We start from the raw sequence: 15,427 nt of genomic DNA, 5'->3' as shown, positions 1-15,427 counted from the left end.
GACTCTTCCTAGAAGGAAGATAAATAGGTGGTCAACAAGAAAGAAAAAAAAAAAAATCCTCTGTACCAGGAAATGTTTGAAGTGTTGTTTGGGTATCAAAAAACGGGTGCCCTACTCATAAAGCAACAAAGGATATTGGTCTAAAAAGAACACCATGGCCAAAGGTGCATGGCCTATTTCAACAGAGGATTTGAAAGTTAAAAGTTAACCTGTAAAACATGCAATTCAATTTCATCATTTTACAGATGGGGAAAGTAAAACCCAGGCACAGGAACAGAAGTGCCAAGGTCATACAGGTGGTTGGTGGAAGAGACAACCAACTACCCGACTTCTGACTTTTTAGGTGTGTGTGTGTGTGTGTGTGTGTGTGTTGTTTTGTTTATGTGCAAGGACATTTTTCTTTAGTACACTAACATTACAACAGAAAGTGTAGTCTTGTTTTTGGTTTTCTCTCCACCTTCAATTCTGTATAAGAGTTTTGCTGCACTCCAACAGAAAGTCTCAGCAAGAGAAGAAAGCACCATAAGGAGTACACTTGGGTACCAAGGACAGATAACATTGTCCTTCCTTATGTAGGAACTAGGGCCACTTGTTGCTTTAATGGGCCAAGTTTGGGCTGGACCTGTAGGAGGGGACACCTTTGAAAAACAGCTTCCTAACTGCACTACAACCTGCTCTGGCATCCTGATTGCACTCCCCAACCCTCCAAATCTTCAGCCAGGAAAAAAAAAAAAAAAAAAAAAAAAGAATGGTATACTGGATCACTGGATCGATGGGGAGATTTCTATCTGCTTCTCCTACTGTTGCCTCTTTCTTGCTATTTCCTGCCGGCGGAAACCTGACATCAGCCCAAAAGCATCTCTGGAAATGGGTAGGAGGGAGCCTTACACCTGTCAGCGCCGGAGAAGAAAAGTGCGCTCTGCAGAGTTCTCAGTTGTTCCATCTCTTGCGACGAAAGGAAGAAAATGAGCCAATCCGCCACAGATTTACTGGAGACCAGGGTTACTTCATCGGGCTCCGGCCACAGTAACCCCTGAAGACCAGAGATGCATTTCCATCCTCAGCATTTCTTGTTGGCGTCTTTCCCTACAGGCTAGCCCAGTGCCCGGCCCCGGAGAAGTCTCTGCGTAAAGGTTCTTTAAGTCATAAAACAGGCTTCTGTGTGTATGTGTGTTTTTCTTAGGAAAAACTGGCACAGACGAATTAGCAGTAGAGACTGGGGTCTCGCTACGACCCTTCATCCTTGGCGGCATCCCCTTACGACTACCTCGCATTCTCCCGGAGCTGACAGCCCCGGCTCCGGACCTCAGGGTTGGAAGCGGTCAGCCCCAGATAGTGCCGCCCTGTCCGGGGCTGATGCCACCCTGTGCCTAGAATGTGCGTGTGGGTGCAGGCGGGCGAGCGAGCGGCTTCTACACCGAGACAGGAGCAGGAGCTCAGCCTTCGCCTGCGACCTGCAATCCCCAGATTCCCTGGGGACCTCGAAACTCCCAATCGGAGGCACTCCCCCCCACAGAGCCGCCCACCCATTCCCCCCCCCCCTTACCTCAGCACGCAGCCCCTCCCTGCGTGATGATGCAAAACAGTGGGGAGGGCGGGCGCTGGGAAGGGTGGGGAGAGCCTGAGAGGGAGCGAGGGTGGGAGGGAGTGGGAGGAGGAGGAGAGGGAGCCGAACGACCATTTAAAGCGATAGCAATCCGTGCTCTCGCCCCAGTGCTGGGCTGTTGGAGAGCTCGAGCTGCGAGCCACCGAGCGCGAGCTCGAGCGCGGCGCGCCGGCCGGGGAACCCGAGAGCGCACGGCGCTGCAAGCTGGCAGGCACCGCGGGACCCCCCACCCTCGCCGGCTGCCCTTCCCCGGGCGCCCCCACCCTCCTCGCCCGCAGGAGACCCTGGGCTTCCCCGGAGGAGCTCACCCCCACGGGCCAGGACTCCGGCGAGCCCGCCACCGTCCCTTCCAGCGCCGCCGCCACCACCGCAGCCGCGGGAGCAGCATGGTCCAGCTGGGGAAGCTGCTCCGCGCCCTGACTTTGATGAAGTTCCCCTGCTGCGTGCTGGAGGTGCTCCTGTGCGCGCTGGCGGCGGCGGCGCGCGGCCAGGAGATGTACGCCCCGCACTCCATTCGGATCGAGGGGGACGTCACCCTCGGGGGGCTGTTCCCGGTGCACGCGAAGGGTCCCAGCGGAGTGCCCTGCGGCGACATCAAGAGGGAGAACGGGATCCACAGGCTGGAAGCGATGCTCTACGCCCTGGACCAGATCAACAGCGATCCGAACCTGCTGCCCAACGTGACGCTGGGAGCGCGGATCCTGGACACTTGTTCCAGGGACACTTATGCGCTCGAACAGTCGCTCACGTTCGTCCAGGCGCTCATCCAGAAGGACACCTCCGAAGTGCGCTGCACCAACGGCGAGCCTCCGGTTTTCATCAAGCCGGAGAAAGTAGTTGGAGTGATTGGGGCTTCGGGGAGTTCGGTCTCCATCATGGTAGCCAACATCCTGAGGCTTTTCCAGGTAGGGGGGCGCTCCCTCCGGGGCAGAGCGCGCCGTAGCTCCCCGCGCTCTTTATCCGGAAGGCTGGCTTGGACTCCAGGGGTGCGGAGTCTGGTCAGCCTTCGCTCATTTCCACCCTGGAGATCCTGCCGAATCCCTCCCACCTCACCCGAGGAGGTACTTTCCCTGCTTGATTCATTTCCCTTCCATCTCTCCCCTGTCCGCGCTCCACTCCATCCGGCTTGACACTCTGGATTTATGGCCCCATTTACAAGAAACAGTCTCCGAAAAACAAGGCGATGATTTAAATGGGTTTGCATTAGACTGAAATATGGTTCAAAAACAGGCTTGTAAAAGTGCCGGGCTCCTGTGAGAGCCAGTTAGGCGCAAGGAATATGAAAGATGAGAAGACGCCTAGAAACTAGGCATTTCTCCAGTTCCCAGCTTCCCTGCCCCGAGCCGCCCGACAAGCTGCAGCTCCCTCGGAAAATTTCGAGAAGAGCTTAGGGAGGCAGTTCTTAAACCGAAGGCTAGGTCCTCACCTACATTTGGATGTTAATTGCCCATTTCGCTCGGGTTGGATTTCCCGACCTGTAACCTGTCTCTGCGAGGGCCTGGGGCAGGAGGCGTGGGGACTGTCCTCAAGTGGGGAGATGCCGCCCGCAGACGTGACCCCCAGGTGATTTGCTCTGGGCAGTTGTTTAAACTGCCGTCTAAACTGCATGTGCGATCCGGCCACTGGCAGGAGCCGGGCGATCAGCTTTCTACCCCTGCCAGTTCAGCGCCCAGAGATGAGCTCATGCGAACTGCGAAACAAAATCGCTTTCTCCGCATCCACCCTGTGCCCATCCTTTCCCACGACCTCCCTAACGCAGCCCCCGAACCCCAATCCTGGGCTTTGAGGACGATTCCCAGAGCCAGACAAGAAGGCGCCTGGAGGGAGGCAGTAGGGTGCGCTGAGCAAGGCCGGGCGGTCCTCCTGCTCCGGGTGCAGGCGGGCGACGGCGGAAGATGCGAGGCCGGCGGATCGGGCCGGCTGAGCGGTGGGTTGTACTGCAGTGCTCTTCTCACCGCCTGCTCCCGCGGCCCCCGCCCCACGGCTCCTGGGCCTCCCTGGGTATAAATGGATGGCTTTTGGATGAAGAGATTGAGTTTCAGGATCTGCGTGACTATGGCTTCTCTTCTTGTTTCTCTGTCTTTCTTCCTGTGTGTCTCTCTCCTTGTGTCTCTTTCTCCCTGCTGTTTTTTTTTTTTTCTTCTTTCTCTTTCTCTCTCTCTGTTTTTATTTTCTCCCTTTCAATTTCTGCCTCTCTTCTCGTTCTCTAGCCCTGTCTCCAAGTTTTTTGTTCATCTCTGTCTTGAAGTGATCCTTTCCTAATGCACAGCTCTCTCCCTGCCTGGTAGTACCCAAATTCAGTTAATCTCTTCTCCAGAGGTTCTGGCTGACCCTTAGGCTCCCCGTATCTAAAGAGTTGGCTCCCTCTCAAGTGCCTTTCCTGAAGCATGTTGGGTTTCTTGAGGGGACTCCTTGTGAGATTCAAGCCGTCACTACATCAGCGCCCAGGAGTATGAAGTTTGTGTTTGTGCCAGAAGGAGGGGTGCCTGTCTAAGGCTGCAGCCTGGTATGGCCCCTCTGAGCCTCTGAGCATCCCTGGCAGCTCTTGAGTATGCCACCATGGCGATCTCTAGATGTTTGCAAAGCCAAAGGTGCTTCTGGGCAGCCTTCACTTTGTGGTAATGCTTTCAGGAAGAGCCTGGGTTGTTGTAGGCAAAACCCAGAAGCACTTCCTTTACCTCTGAGCTTGAACTAGAGAACCTGAGGGAGGCAGTGCGGCAGGAGGATGAGGCCAGAGGCCACCTGAGAACCACAGGGGCGACTCACAGTCTTTTCACTGGAGCTCTGGGGGTTGAAGGCACATTTGCTGTTTGACATTTTTAAAATTATTTTGGTGCCTTCACTTGGAGCTTGGGCAGTACTGCAGATGGGCCTGCCTGTCGAAAAAAGAGTGAAATCTTCAAGTCAAGAGAGAGCTTGCAGACTAGGCTGAAGAATTGTGTTTGCTGAGAAAGATCCCAGGGGGAGCTGATTCCTTCTCTGGTGTGTGGATCTGAGGCAGTTGCAAGAAAAGAAAACGCTTGCCTTATGCTTAGTTCCCCCGTTCCCTGGGCTGGCAAGGAAAGGAACTGAATGCCAGCATTAGCAGTGTGGGTTGGGACCAAAACCATTCAGAGAAAACACTGTCATTTTCCTCTAATTTGCAAATTGCAGCTATTCATGTTGGATTGAACAGCTGAGGGAAAAGAGCCCCCAGTTTTCACCTGCATTTATTGAGAAGAGGCTGGTAGTAGGAGGGCTATGCACCAACTTGTAGCTTGTGCTGCAAGCTGGATAGAAGCTTGGTGTGAGCATCCCGGGTAACCACTGCCCATGTTCAAATACACAGAGATAGATTCCAACAATCTCTTCCAGTAGCCTTATTTTTGTGTGTGATCTTAGAAGCTTCTGGCATGTAAGTCCAGTCCCCAGTTTCCCAGCCTCTGTAAACCTGCAAAATGAATAGAGAGAATCGTGGAACACAGACCCATTGTTCAAAGGCACAGTCACTTCAGGGAAAGAGGAAAAGAACGGGTAGGTGAATCTTCTCTGGGATTGCAGGGTTCAGCTCAATGAGGACTGTCCTGTATAAAAGAAACTTCTCTAAATGGCTGAATTCTTAGCTCTCCAGAGATTTGAGTTTTCTTTTCCCCAATCCCTTTGGGTTGCTGTGGGGAATGTGCCAAACCTATCATTTGAGATAAAAAATTTACGGTGAGGTAAGCTTCTAGGCTGGGGGAAGGAAGACTTAGTGACTTACATGGGGGGTGCTAAGCCCTGGGGGGCACGAAGGAACAAGGAGATAGTAATGGATGTAACAGATGCTGCAGCTGCCGGCAAAGCCTGGACTGAAGTTCCTTCCTGAAAATGAGGACCCAGGCAAGAATGGCCACTCAGATGTAAACAGTGTCTCTGACTCGGAATTCTCATCTGCCTGCCGGTGGGCCAGAGCTGAGCAAGTCCTTTCTCTCCTCTGTATGCACACTGAATTGGTTACTAAGTGACATGTGAGAGGACAGGAATCATATTCAGTGGATCTTTCAAATCCAGGAATTTGAGGCTAATGAAATTAGTGTGTGGCCAGGGCTCTGCCAACTAGAATTAAGTCACTGCAGCCACCCTGCAATGCATTTTCAGCCTGAAGGGAGCATCAGGGAGGAATTTCGGAAGATTTGTTTCTGAGCCTGTGCAAAATAATACTCTCCTAATGCTAAGAAAGATTAAATATAAATTAATATTGACTACGAGTAACATATTTAAAAAATAATCACAGAGTGGGGGATGGCTTAAAGTGGAGAGATTATATAATATGGTGTCCCAAGAATAAATCTCCCCTGACCACTGTTTCATGGGCTACAAGTAAGATATATTACAATGGAAAGTAATGGGAACGTTTTTATTCAAGGCTTCTCTGCTATTGACTTGAGAGCAAACACTCTGAGAGTCTAAATGACCCTTGCTACGTGCTGACTCTGAATGAACAATATTTCATGTGCAGTGACATGGTCTAAGCTATAGGCTTGGAATTGAATGGCATCTGTTTCAATTGTTTTGTTCTCTCAAGAGCAACTAGGTAGAAAAAAGTGGTCAATTTGACCCTTGTGGGAGCTTGTTGCCAATCTAAACCTGTGTCCGTCGTACCATAAACGAAATACATTTGTACATTTGTAAGTGTTTTCCTTCTGTTCATTGATGCTTGAGTATAATTTCAAACTTTGGGAGCAACATTTTATACATAAGTACTTGGTTTTCTTCCTTTCTCTTTCTCCTCTCTCTCTCTGTTTCTATCTCTCCCTTTCTCTCTTTCTCCATCTTATGTAATTGGATAGAACTGGGCACCTAGGATGATGTGGTGTTACTATAGTGGGATTTTTTTTTGTTCAAAAAACAACTCTAACTTACCCTTTTATAAATTTCATGAATACAGGTGTCAGTGCCGTTTGGAATAGTCTCTATAACAGTTTCTGTCTCCACATTTACAGTGTTTCAGCAAATTTACCTAACAGATGGTGAGTGGGCAATTTTTAAAGGGGCATTTGTTAAAAGAGCGGAGAGGGAAGGAATAGAGACAGGCACATACTATATTTGAAGATACCTCCATGTGTATTTTATGTATGTATACCCATACAATTGAGAAGTCTTTGGATGTTTTCTCTTCAAGAATAATTCAGATAGTGGATTACTTGAATTTCATAAACATTTCGGGATTAACAAATTTGTTACGTATAGAAGTTGTATCATGGATTTAAAAGACCATAGCCAATTACACAAAGCATACTCTAGTCTCAGTCCTGCAATTAATTAGCTATGTTACCTTAAGTCATTTAATTTTTCTAGGCCTAATTTTTCTCATGTGATGTTTTTTCTTTGAAAAAGTATAGTTTCTAGAAGTCTCTAATCTCTGTGTCATAGTTCAGCTTGGAGAAAACCTGTTCTTATCCAAACTCCATGACATTGTATTTCCAGCTCCAACTTTGGACTTTGAGTGAGTTGGGGGCAACTTTTTAAGGATATTTTCCCACAGCGTTTTTAGTTACTATCAGTCTAGCTGACTTCTCATCCTCAGACTTTCTCCCATATTCTTTCACCAGTGTGTTCCTTACTCACATATATAAAGACTGTTGTGAGAAGAATGGCCTCCTGGGTCAGCTTACTGCGTGGTCACGGACACGCGCCAGGGAGTAAGATTCTGAGGATTTTACAGAAGCAGATACAGGCTTCATTACCCATGTCCTCTCCCCTTTCGTCTTAGAAAAACAGCAGGCTTTTCTTGGAGAACTGCCAGATAATGACATCCTGCCTCCTCACGGGTGCCCGGGGATGAGTCGCCCAGGGACTGAACTCCAGTAAAGGAGGTGATTGGCTCATGGGTAGGCATCTGACCCCGGCTGAGTCTACCAGACTCCTCCCCAGGACTTTTCTCCCAGAGAAAGATGGAAGAATTGTCTTTTCTCTCTGGAATTTCTAAGCTGGGGAGATGTGACTCTGGACTCCCAGTGAGCATCCAGCACCAGAAGAGACTTTCTGTAAAATGAAGTCTTGCAGAGGGAAGCAGGGCTGAGTGATGGAGAGAGAGCTGGAACCCTGTTGATACTCTGGAACTTCTGAGCCAACTGTATCCAAATATGGCTGCATCCCTGAATTTCCAGTACTCGTTTGTTGAGGTTGCTGTTGTTGTTTGGTTTTTGTTTTTAAATTTCCTTTGACTGTTTTGAATTTGTTTTCAGCCATGTGCGTTTGAAAGCATCATAGCTAAAAGAGCGAATTTCCTACATTAATGTCAGGTTTGCTGACAGGCATTCCTTCAGTGAAAATAATATCTGCTCTTTTCTTTAAATAAAATCCTTCTAGCTCAGGTTTGAGATATTCAAAACTCTGCCTCCTCCCGCCCTCTTTCCAACATTTACTATATCACCTTGAAGCGTTTGTGACCACGTCGTTCCCATCTAGATGCAGTTGAGAGAGAGAGAGCAAATACTTCTGATATAAACTGCAACCTATAGGCCTCCTACCTGGAAGCTTTAGAACATACTTGATTCTTGTCATTAATGCAAATCTTTTGTTGTTGTCTCCAGGGCAGAGAAGCATTTTCATGGCATAATGGCGTACAAAGTACATTAAGCCTAACTCTACTTCTCACCCTCTTTTACTTTAAATAGGCAGAAAAGAACAATCTCAAACACATTTTCGCAACAAATAAAATACGTATGCGATTATGTTTAGAAGACACTTATGCCGCATATGGTTAGACTGATTAATTAATGGACTTTTTGCCAATTGGCACAGTAAATATATATGTTCAATGTGCTTAATTAAAAAGAAGAGAACATATTTTTACAGGTTAATTATCTGAGAAGAGTATTGTGCCAGCACACTTGATACTACAGTATTTCATGTTTGACAAGTAATCTTCTTTCAATTATATTTACTGCTAAATGTTTCTTGGATCAAGTTATTAAATTATAAGGTCAAAAGTAAAATGATATGAAATTACAATGATAAAGGGACCCATATCTCACTTTATGAGAATAGAAGTTCTAATTTCTTTTCAATACTACTAGTAGTGACCACAGTACTAATCTGAGCCCTTACTGTGAGCCTCTGTGCCCATATACATTTAGTTCTTACAGTAGTTCTGCAAAGGGCATATAATAATCCACACTGTAAAGCTGAAGAAAGTGATTCTCACAGCTGAAAGTCACATAGCTGGTGAGTGGCAAAGTCTAGATTCAAACTTAGAGTCGTCTGACAGTGCGCAGGTTATTGACCACCATGCACACTGCTCAATTGTTACACCAATAAAGAAGTGTTTGAAATAGTTATAGATTTGCCTACCCCGAAACTGCAGTGATTTAAAGACATCAAAGTTGCCAGTTGCTTCACCACATCTACTTACAGTAAGAAATTACATTTTATTCCATTTCTAAAACAAGATTAATTCTGTAGGCCCGTAGAAACTTGAGCACGCAAATCCTACCTCCAAATAAAAGATGCTTGTTTTCCATTATTCAACAGATGGCCCTGTACAGAGGCAATAAATATATAGTAGAATTTTCATTTGAATAAATGAGAAGAGCGATTTCTTCTTGTCCTGATTCAGTGCCCATCCTTATGGATTATGATGGCTCTTCCCAAACTTTATTTCATTCACTCCACTCTTTCTACAAAACTCCAGTGATGGAATCCATCATTCAGATATATGTGCAAAGCAAAAGGACTCTACTTATACAGTTGCTGAAAGTCAAGTTGGTAGAGCACAGGAAATACATCCTAATAAATGCAACATGAATGTTTGTGTGGGCCTTGGAGTGAGGGGTAGAAGAATTTTCAGTTTAATGGAATATTTTGCCTCTTGCTATGAAAGTGCAGCTTAATAGTCTTGTAATTGGTCATTTACAGAATCCTCCATCTCTGGGTTTCGTGCTTTCTTTACTCTGCAGCTGTTGATTCCTTCTCTTGTTCTGGATGGCAGATAGCAACGAAGCCACTTCAAAGGGCTCAGCCTGCCTTTTTGTGTTATTGTTTAGATGAAGATATTTCCATTTATTAAAGCACACTATTTAAACATTTTTATCATGTTTTAAACTTGACTGTGTTCTGAAGGTATGAGCACAGGCAGACATAATGGGGGATGTTTTCCAGGAGGAAACATACTCTTGTCAAAGGAATTATCAGGATTTTCATGTAGGGAATTAAGAATCAAATTCTGGAGTTAAACCTGAATTTAAATTCATACTCACAACTTATTACCAGTCTCATCTTGATCAAACGGTTACCACACTTCTCATCAATTTCCTTATCTTTGAAAGCGGAATAAGAGAAGTGTGCCTGGTGGAGTTACACGTAAAGCTCATCTGATAGAATATTCGTAAGGATTTTGCACAAAATGTACATGGACATATTTTAGCACTGAGTTTAGCATGCGATTCGTGTTCAGTACATTTAAGAGCTATTATTTTATGATTATTATGCTATCATTAAATATCACTATTACTTAAATGTCATTATTGCTAAAATTGCTGTAAAATTACCGCAGTAACCCATGATGAATTCCCCTCTTCTGTTTCCTTTGTTTAAATGGAAAATGTACATATAAATCTAGACAGAGAACACTTTAGTGATACTAGTCATTGGAGTGAGAATTTCCATGGCACTGATTAAAACAAATCCCGAATTGCATGGACTTAAGATAGCAGAGAGGCTGAGAGATTTGAAGTTAGACATCCCGAAGTGTGAATTCTACTGTGACCCTCTCCTAGCTCTAGAACCTTGAGGAAGTTAGTTAAACTTTCTGAGCTTTACTATTAGTTTCCTCATCTATATCTTTTTCAGGAATATTTATCAAGCATCTTCCTGTTCTCTATGCTTGGACGTATCGATGAATAAATTAGACAAGAGCCTTGGCTTGGCGTGCTCCTTCCTGCATGCTCTCTCTCTCCTTACACTCTCGTGTGGAAACGGATGTTATAAATAAATTCTATGCTTTGTCACAAGTTGATGGGCGCTACGGGATAAGGAAAAGGATGTGAAGCTCACTGAAGAGGCTTGGGTTGGGAGTGCTGGCGGAGTGTACAGGTAGGTTCTGTTTTTAAATAGGGTAGTCAGGGTGGATTTTATAAGTTGGCATTTGAGCAGAGACTTGAAGTGAGGGAGTTGTCAGAATGTATGAGGGGGGAGACCGCTCCCTGGGAGCAAGAACAACCAGTCCCAAAACTCTAAGGCAGAAATGTGCCGGGCAGGTTGGAGGAATATCAAGTAGGCCGCCCTGGCTGACTTAGTCAGTGGGGAGGAAGAGGCAGCAGGAGGACTTGAGGTCAGATATGGGATGGGATGGATTGGGTAAGTCCTGGGAGGCCATCACATGCGTTGTGTCTTTTACTCTAAATGTAGGCAGCCAAGGGCAGGATTTTAGCCGAGGTGTGGCATGAACTGTCTCTTGTTTGAAAAGCATAACTCTGTCTGTGGTCCTGAGGATGTGGGGAGAGAGTGGAGTCAGGGAGAATCTCGGGAGGCGACTACAGGATCCTCGAGGTCTATGTTGGTGGCCTGCGCCAGGCTGCTAGCGGCTGGTGATTCTCAGAAGTGGCACACTGGGAAGGTTGTGACAGCATTTCGTGGTCGATTGAATGCGAGAATGGAAAGGAAGAGGGGGGTCAAGGGTGAATTCGAGATTTAGGGCCTGGGGAACTGGAAAGGTGTGGTTACTGTCACCTAAGATGGAAAAAGTTGGGGGTAGAGCGTGTTTGGGGGATTAAAGACCAGTTTTGGAGGTATAAGATTTGAGATGTTCTCTTGACATCCAAGTAGAGGTGCTGAGTACACAGTTGGATACACAAGTCTGCAGTTCTGAAGAAAGGTCTGAACTAGAGATACATTTTAATAAAATGGAGATATTAAGAATAGTTTCATGGAAGCACTATTTTAAAGATAAAGTGAAGTAATGCAATTAGCTCTCTGTCTTCTCAAAACATTGAATAACTATTAGCTAAAATAATTACCTGAAATGAAAAAATACCTCTAGTTTGTTTTGTTGTTTGCAGTAAAAGTGAATAAAATGTCACAATTATTTTAATAGTATTTGTGACACAGTAGTTTTAGTTAAGACACCATGACTACAAACATTTACGATAAGCCTTTCAGTCTCCTACTTTTCACTCTGATAGGGTACTTGGAACCATATTTTGTAAGGTTTAAGTTAGTTGTCATAGGGTACCTCTTTAATTAGAAGTAATTCTGAACTGTCTAGTTCCATGCAGTTTTATATACATATATGTATAATTATTATTTTATGATTTATCAAACTCAGTTGAAAATTTGCATCACTGATATACATTAGAATTTAAGCATTTACCCAGGTATTCAAGGAAAAAAAAAGTACTTGTAATTTCCATAGGGGTACTTACTTCCACACCTTCCCTTCACTTTGCAATTGAAAACATGGCAGGGGAAATATTATCTTACTGGTCTTTGAGTTCCCCTTAGCTATCTGCAAGTCCTTAAACAGCCTTTGTGGCTTAACCAAAATTCTCTTCCATATTCATTCTGCTAACAGATATTGGTCTAAGCATGTACTTATACTAAAAAATGCATGACCACGTTGTCTCTACACATCTATAATTTTATGTTAACACTATCATTATGTAAGCTATACTTTAATTGTAATTATAACAGATTTTATATCAACACACATCCATTTCTAGTGTTCATCTGGTGTTCAGGGGGGGAGCAGAGTCTGTAGTAAATTTTATCAAAATATAACATCTGAAGAATAGAACAGAGGGTAATTGTGTAATTCTGTATTCGCTCTAATTAAGTTCAGTGGAGTTGGCATAATAGAATTAAGATGAAAAAAAAAAAAAAGGCATGGAGGTACCGTGGCTCCCTCTCCTAACACACCCTTTTCATATCCAAGAGCAGAGACTTAACACCTTTCCATACAGAAATGGAGACAGGAAGAGGCCAGGGGATGAATGACAGGCACGAATGAGGTGGACCTATGAAGAGCAACATGGAAAGGAAATATTGTTTTTGTATTTGGTAGGTGGGGAAAATGTACCACCATGTATGCCTACTGGGACCACATTTTCCAGAACAGTTAAGCCCAATGTCAGCTATGCTGTCCCACCTTCCTCATAAGTAGGAACATACTGTTACTTGAATCTTTGCTTCCTGTTTCTTGATACCTGGTTGAGAAGATTATCACAGGAACTGCATCTTGTGAGCAAGTACACTGTTTTGAAATGACTGAAAGTCACTGAAGAGTGGCTACTCCAAGCTTGCTCTCTCTTGATCTTGGACTATTTAAGTCTGGAGTGCAAGAGTGTGTTAGGGGGAAAGACCATTGGAATTCTTATGTCTTCAGCATAACGGTTATAGCATAATGGTTAGGAGTGTAGGTGCTGGTTCAGATCCCTGCTTTCCACTTGCTGACCATATGAGTTTGGGCAATTTACCTGATTACCTGAACCTCAATACTCCTGTCTATAAAATGATGTTAATAATATTTCATCCTCATAGAATTGTTTTCAATGTTAAAATGAAGTCACTTACACCAAGCACTTAATGCAATGCCTAGAGCATAGTAAAGTCTATTATTATTACTATTACTACTACTACTACTATTATTATCATTATTACTATCACAATGCCAGGTGCTATTTTTCCTATGCCTTATTCCATTGTCTTCTGCCCTGTCCCCCCATATCTGTCTTGTTTCTGTACAAGGGTAGGATTGTCACAGAGCACTTTCTTTCCCTAGTGTCTGACTCTTAGTCATCAAGGTGACTGGTCCACGACCCGACATTCATTGCTGCTCGTTTGAAGCAACCCGTTTTGAGAAGGAGAGTTGGATATGGATGCCAAGTGGGGTCAAGGAGAGAGAATTTGCTCTCTTCTGCACTCAGGAAGCTAAGTGAAATATTCAGGCCTCAGAAGGACAATCAGGCAAAGGGCAGCATGCTTAATTTCATACCTTAGTGATTAAGAACAAGTCAGACAGGCTGGATTTGAACTCATTTCCATCATGTACTGACAATGGGATCTTAGGTGCTTTTGTAACCCCTCTGAGGCTCAGTCAACATCTGAAAGAAACGAATAACATTATCAGGACCTAACGTATAGCCTCGTTGTAATAAGTGAGCAAATCCTTTTAAAGCGTTCAGCACATTGTTTGGCATATAGTAAACACTTAATAAAATTTAGCTTCTTTGACTGCTACCACTGCTAATATTATTAAGTAGCTGAGCAAATCTGAGGCCCATTTTTTTCTTGGGTTGTACATAATCATTTGGACAACCAGCTCACATTGATCAACCATTGCTTATACATAAACCCTCATGAACCCAAAGGTGCTTTAACTCTCTCCCAGTCAGAGCCTGTTCTGGGGGTCAACACCAGCGCTACCTCCATCATCTTTGCCTTTATTGTCACTACACTCGCCGTACTGAGCACTTTCTGTGTTCCAGGCACCAAATTTAGCCCTGCGTATGCACTCTATCATGTAGTTCTCACACTCAGGTAGCAAACATTATCATCATCCCCAATTTTCAGATAAAGACGCTGAGGTGTTGGAAAGGTAAGAAACTTGACCCACAGCAAGAGATGGAGCCGGAGTATTCAAACACTTCTCTCTAACCTCAAGAACCCTTAAATATTCGCATACTACTACATCCTGGTAAGAAAATCTGCTTCCAGCCACTCTGGTGAGAGTAGAAATGATTCTCAATCCCCATATCCCTCGATTGCTCCTGCCACCCTAGCCTCAGGACTAGGAGGGAAAGGAAGTGATCTCTTCAAAGACCAGCCAAAGGGAACCTACTTCCTTCTGCCTTTTCGTAATCAACTAACCAATATTTTATTTCCTTCTTAAGAATCCCCACATGTTCCTTTTGCTACTTAGCTTGGCCTTTTAGAATTCTGACATTCTGTACATGACTCATCCACTGTATTTAATGTTAATTTATTGAGGTCAAGTATAAGGTCTTACTCATCCTGAAGTCCAGTTATCCCCTGTCGCATCTAACGCTGCGCTTTTCTTCCTGTAGGACATCTGCAGATATTTATTTGAATTTTGTTGAATTGTTCTCATCAACAGTACATTAAAAGTTATCCAGAAAATGCTTTCTTAGAAGGAAAACCATCTAAATAGATTTCTAGCTGTTTACTTTTTATAGCACTATTATAGAGATTATAGATCTCCAGGTAATATTTTTTAGATTAAGTTCTTCATATCATCTTATTTTTACATACAATGATAAATCTGAATTTTCTCTGTCAAACCTCCGAGACTTCACTGGCTTGTAACTTAGCTTGTTGATTATGTGTTGTTGACTTTTCCATTTACAATGGTATTCGATCTTGGTAGGGATGGGGCTGGGTGGGAAGATACATCTTAGGGCCATAAATTGGCTTTGTAGAGAACTAACATAAAGATCTAAAGTCTCATCATATTTCTGTAGAACCCATGAATCATTTTATTATAATTCCATTCATTCAGGGAATATAAAACCATTTTCAAATCATTATTCCTAATTTGTTCATCTTCTCTTCCTTAGTTTTAGTGAGAAGAGAGCAGGCTGAATGGAAGAAAGTCATTATGACCACTCGGGCCACTAGGGTAGGCGTCAGTCCCAGAGTTTTGTTTTCATCTCTCTGATAATAATATTGGCTAATGTCTTGAGTTCTTACTTGGTCTAAATTACTTAGCTGACCATGGCAAATGGATTGTGTCATTTCATCCCCTGATAGTCATACAATTAATGTCTGTATTATTATGATATCCCATAATGCATACATGGAACAGAGCCTCAGAAGTAGTTATTTGCTTGCTAAAATATGGTAGAC

General features: G+C 44.3%; 1 protein-coding gene across 15 annotated transcripts in view; it reads left to right on the top strand.

Annotated features, from left to right (window-relative positions):
* Positions 1–1,665: 1,665 nt before the first annotated feature.
* GRM7 (glutamate metabotropic receptor 7) overlaps positions 1,666–15,427 on the top strand; it is an 840,756-nt gene continuing 826,994 nt past the window's right edge. For all 15 annotated transcript variants that reach the window (XR_010842481.1, XR_010842477.1, XR_010842478.1 and 12 more), the window contains exon 1: positions 1,666–2,511. Coding sequence is in view for 6 of the 15 variants with exons in the window: in XM_059076083.2 (XP_058932066.1) it covers positions 1,993–2,511 (519 nt within the window). In the remaining 9 variants the exon portion in view is untranslated. The remainder of the gene's footprint in view (positions 2,512–15,427) is intronic.

Source organism: Kogia breviceps, chromosome 10 (assembly GCF_026419965.1).
Source record: "Kogia breviceps isolate mKogBre1 chromosome 10, mKogBre1 haplotype 1, whole genome shotgun sequence".
In the NCBI taxonomy this organism is placed as follows: Eukaryota; Metazoa; Chordata; class Mammalia; order Artiodactyla; family Physeteridae; genus Kogia; species Kogia breviceps.
The sequence above is the reverse complement of the archived record's forward strand: the minus strand, read 5'-3'. Positions and strand labels throughout refer to the sequence as shown.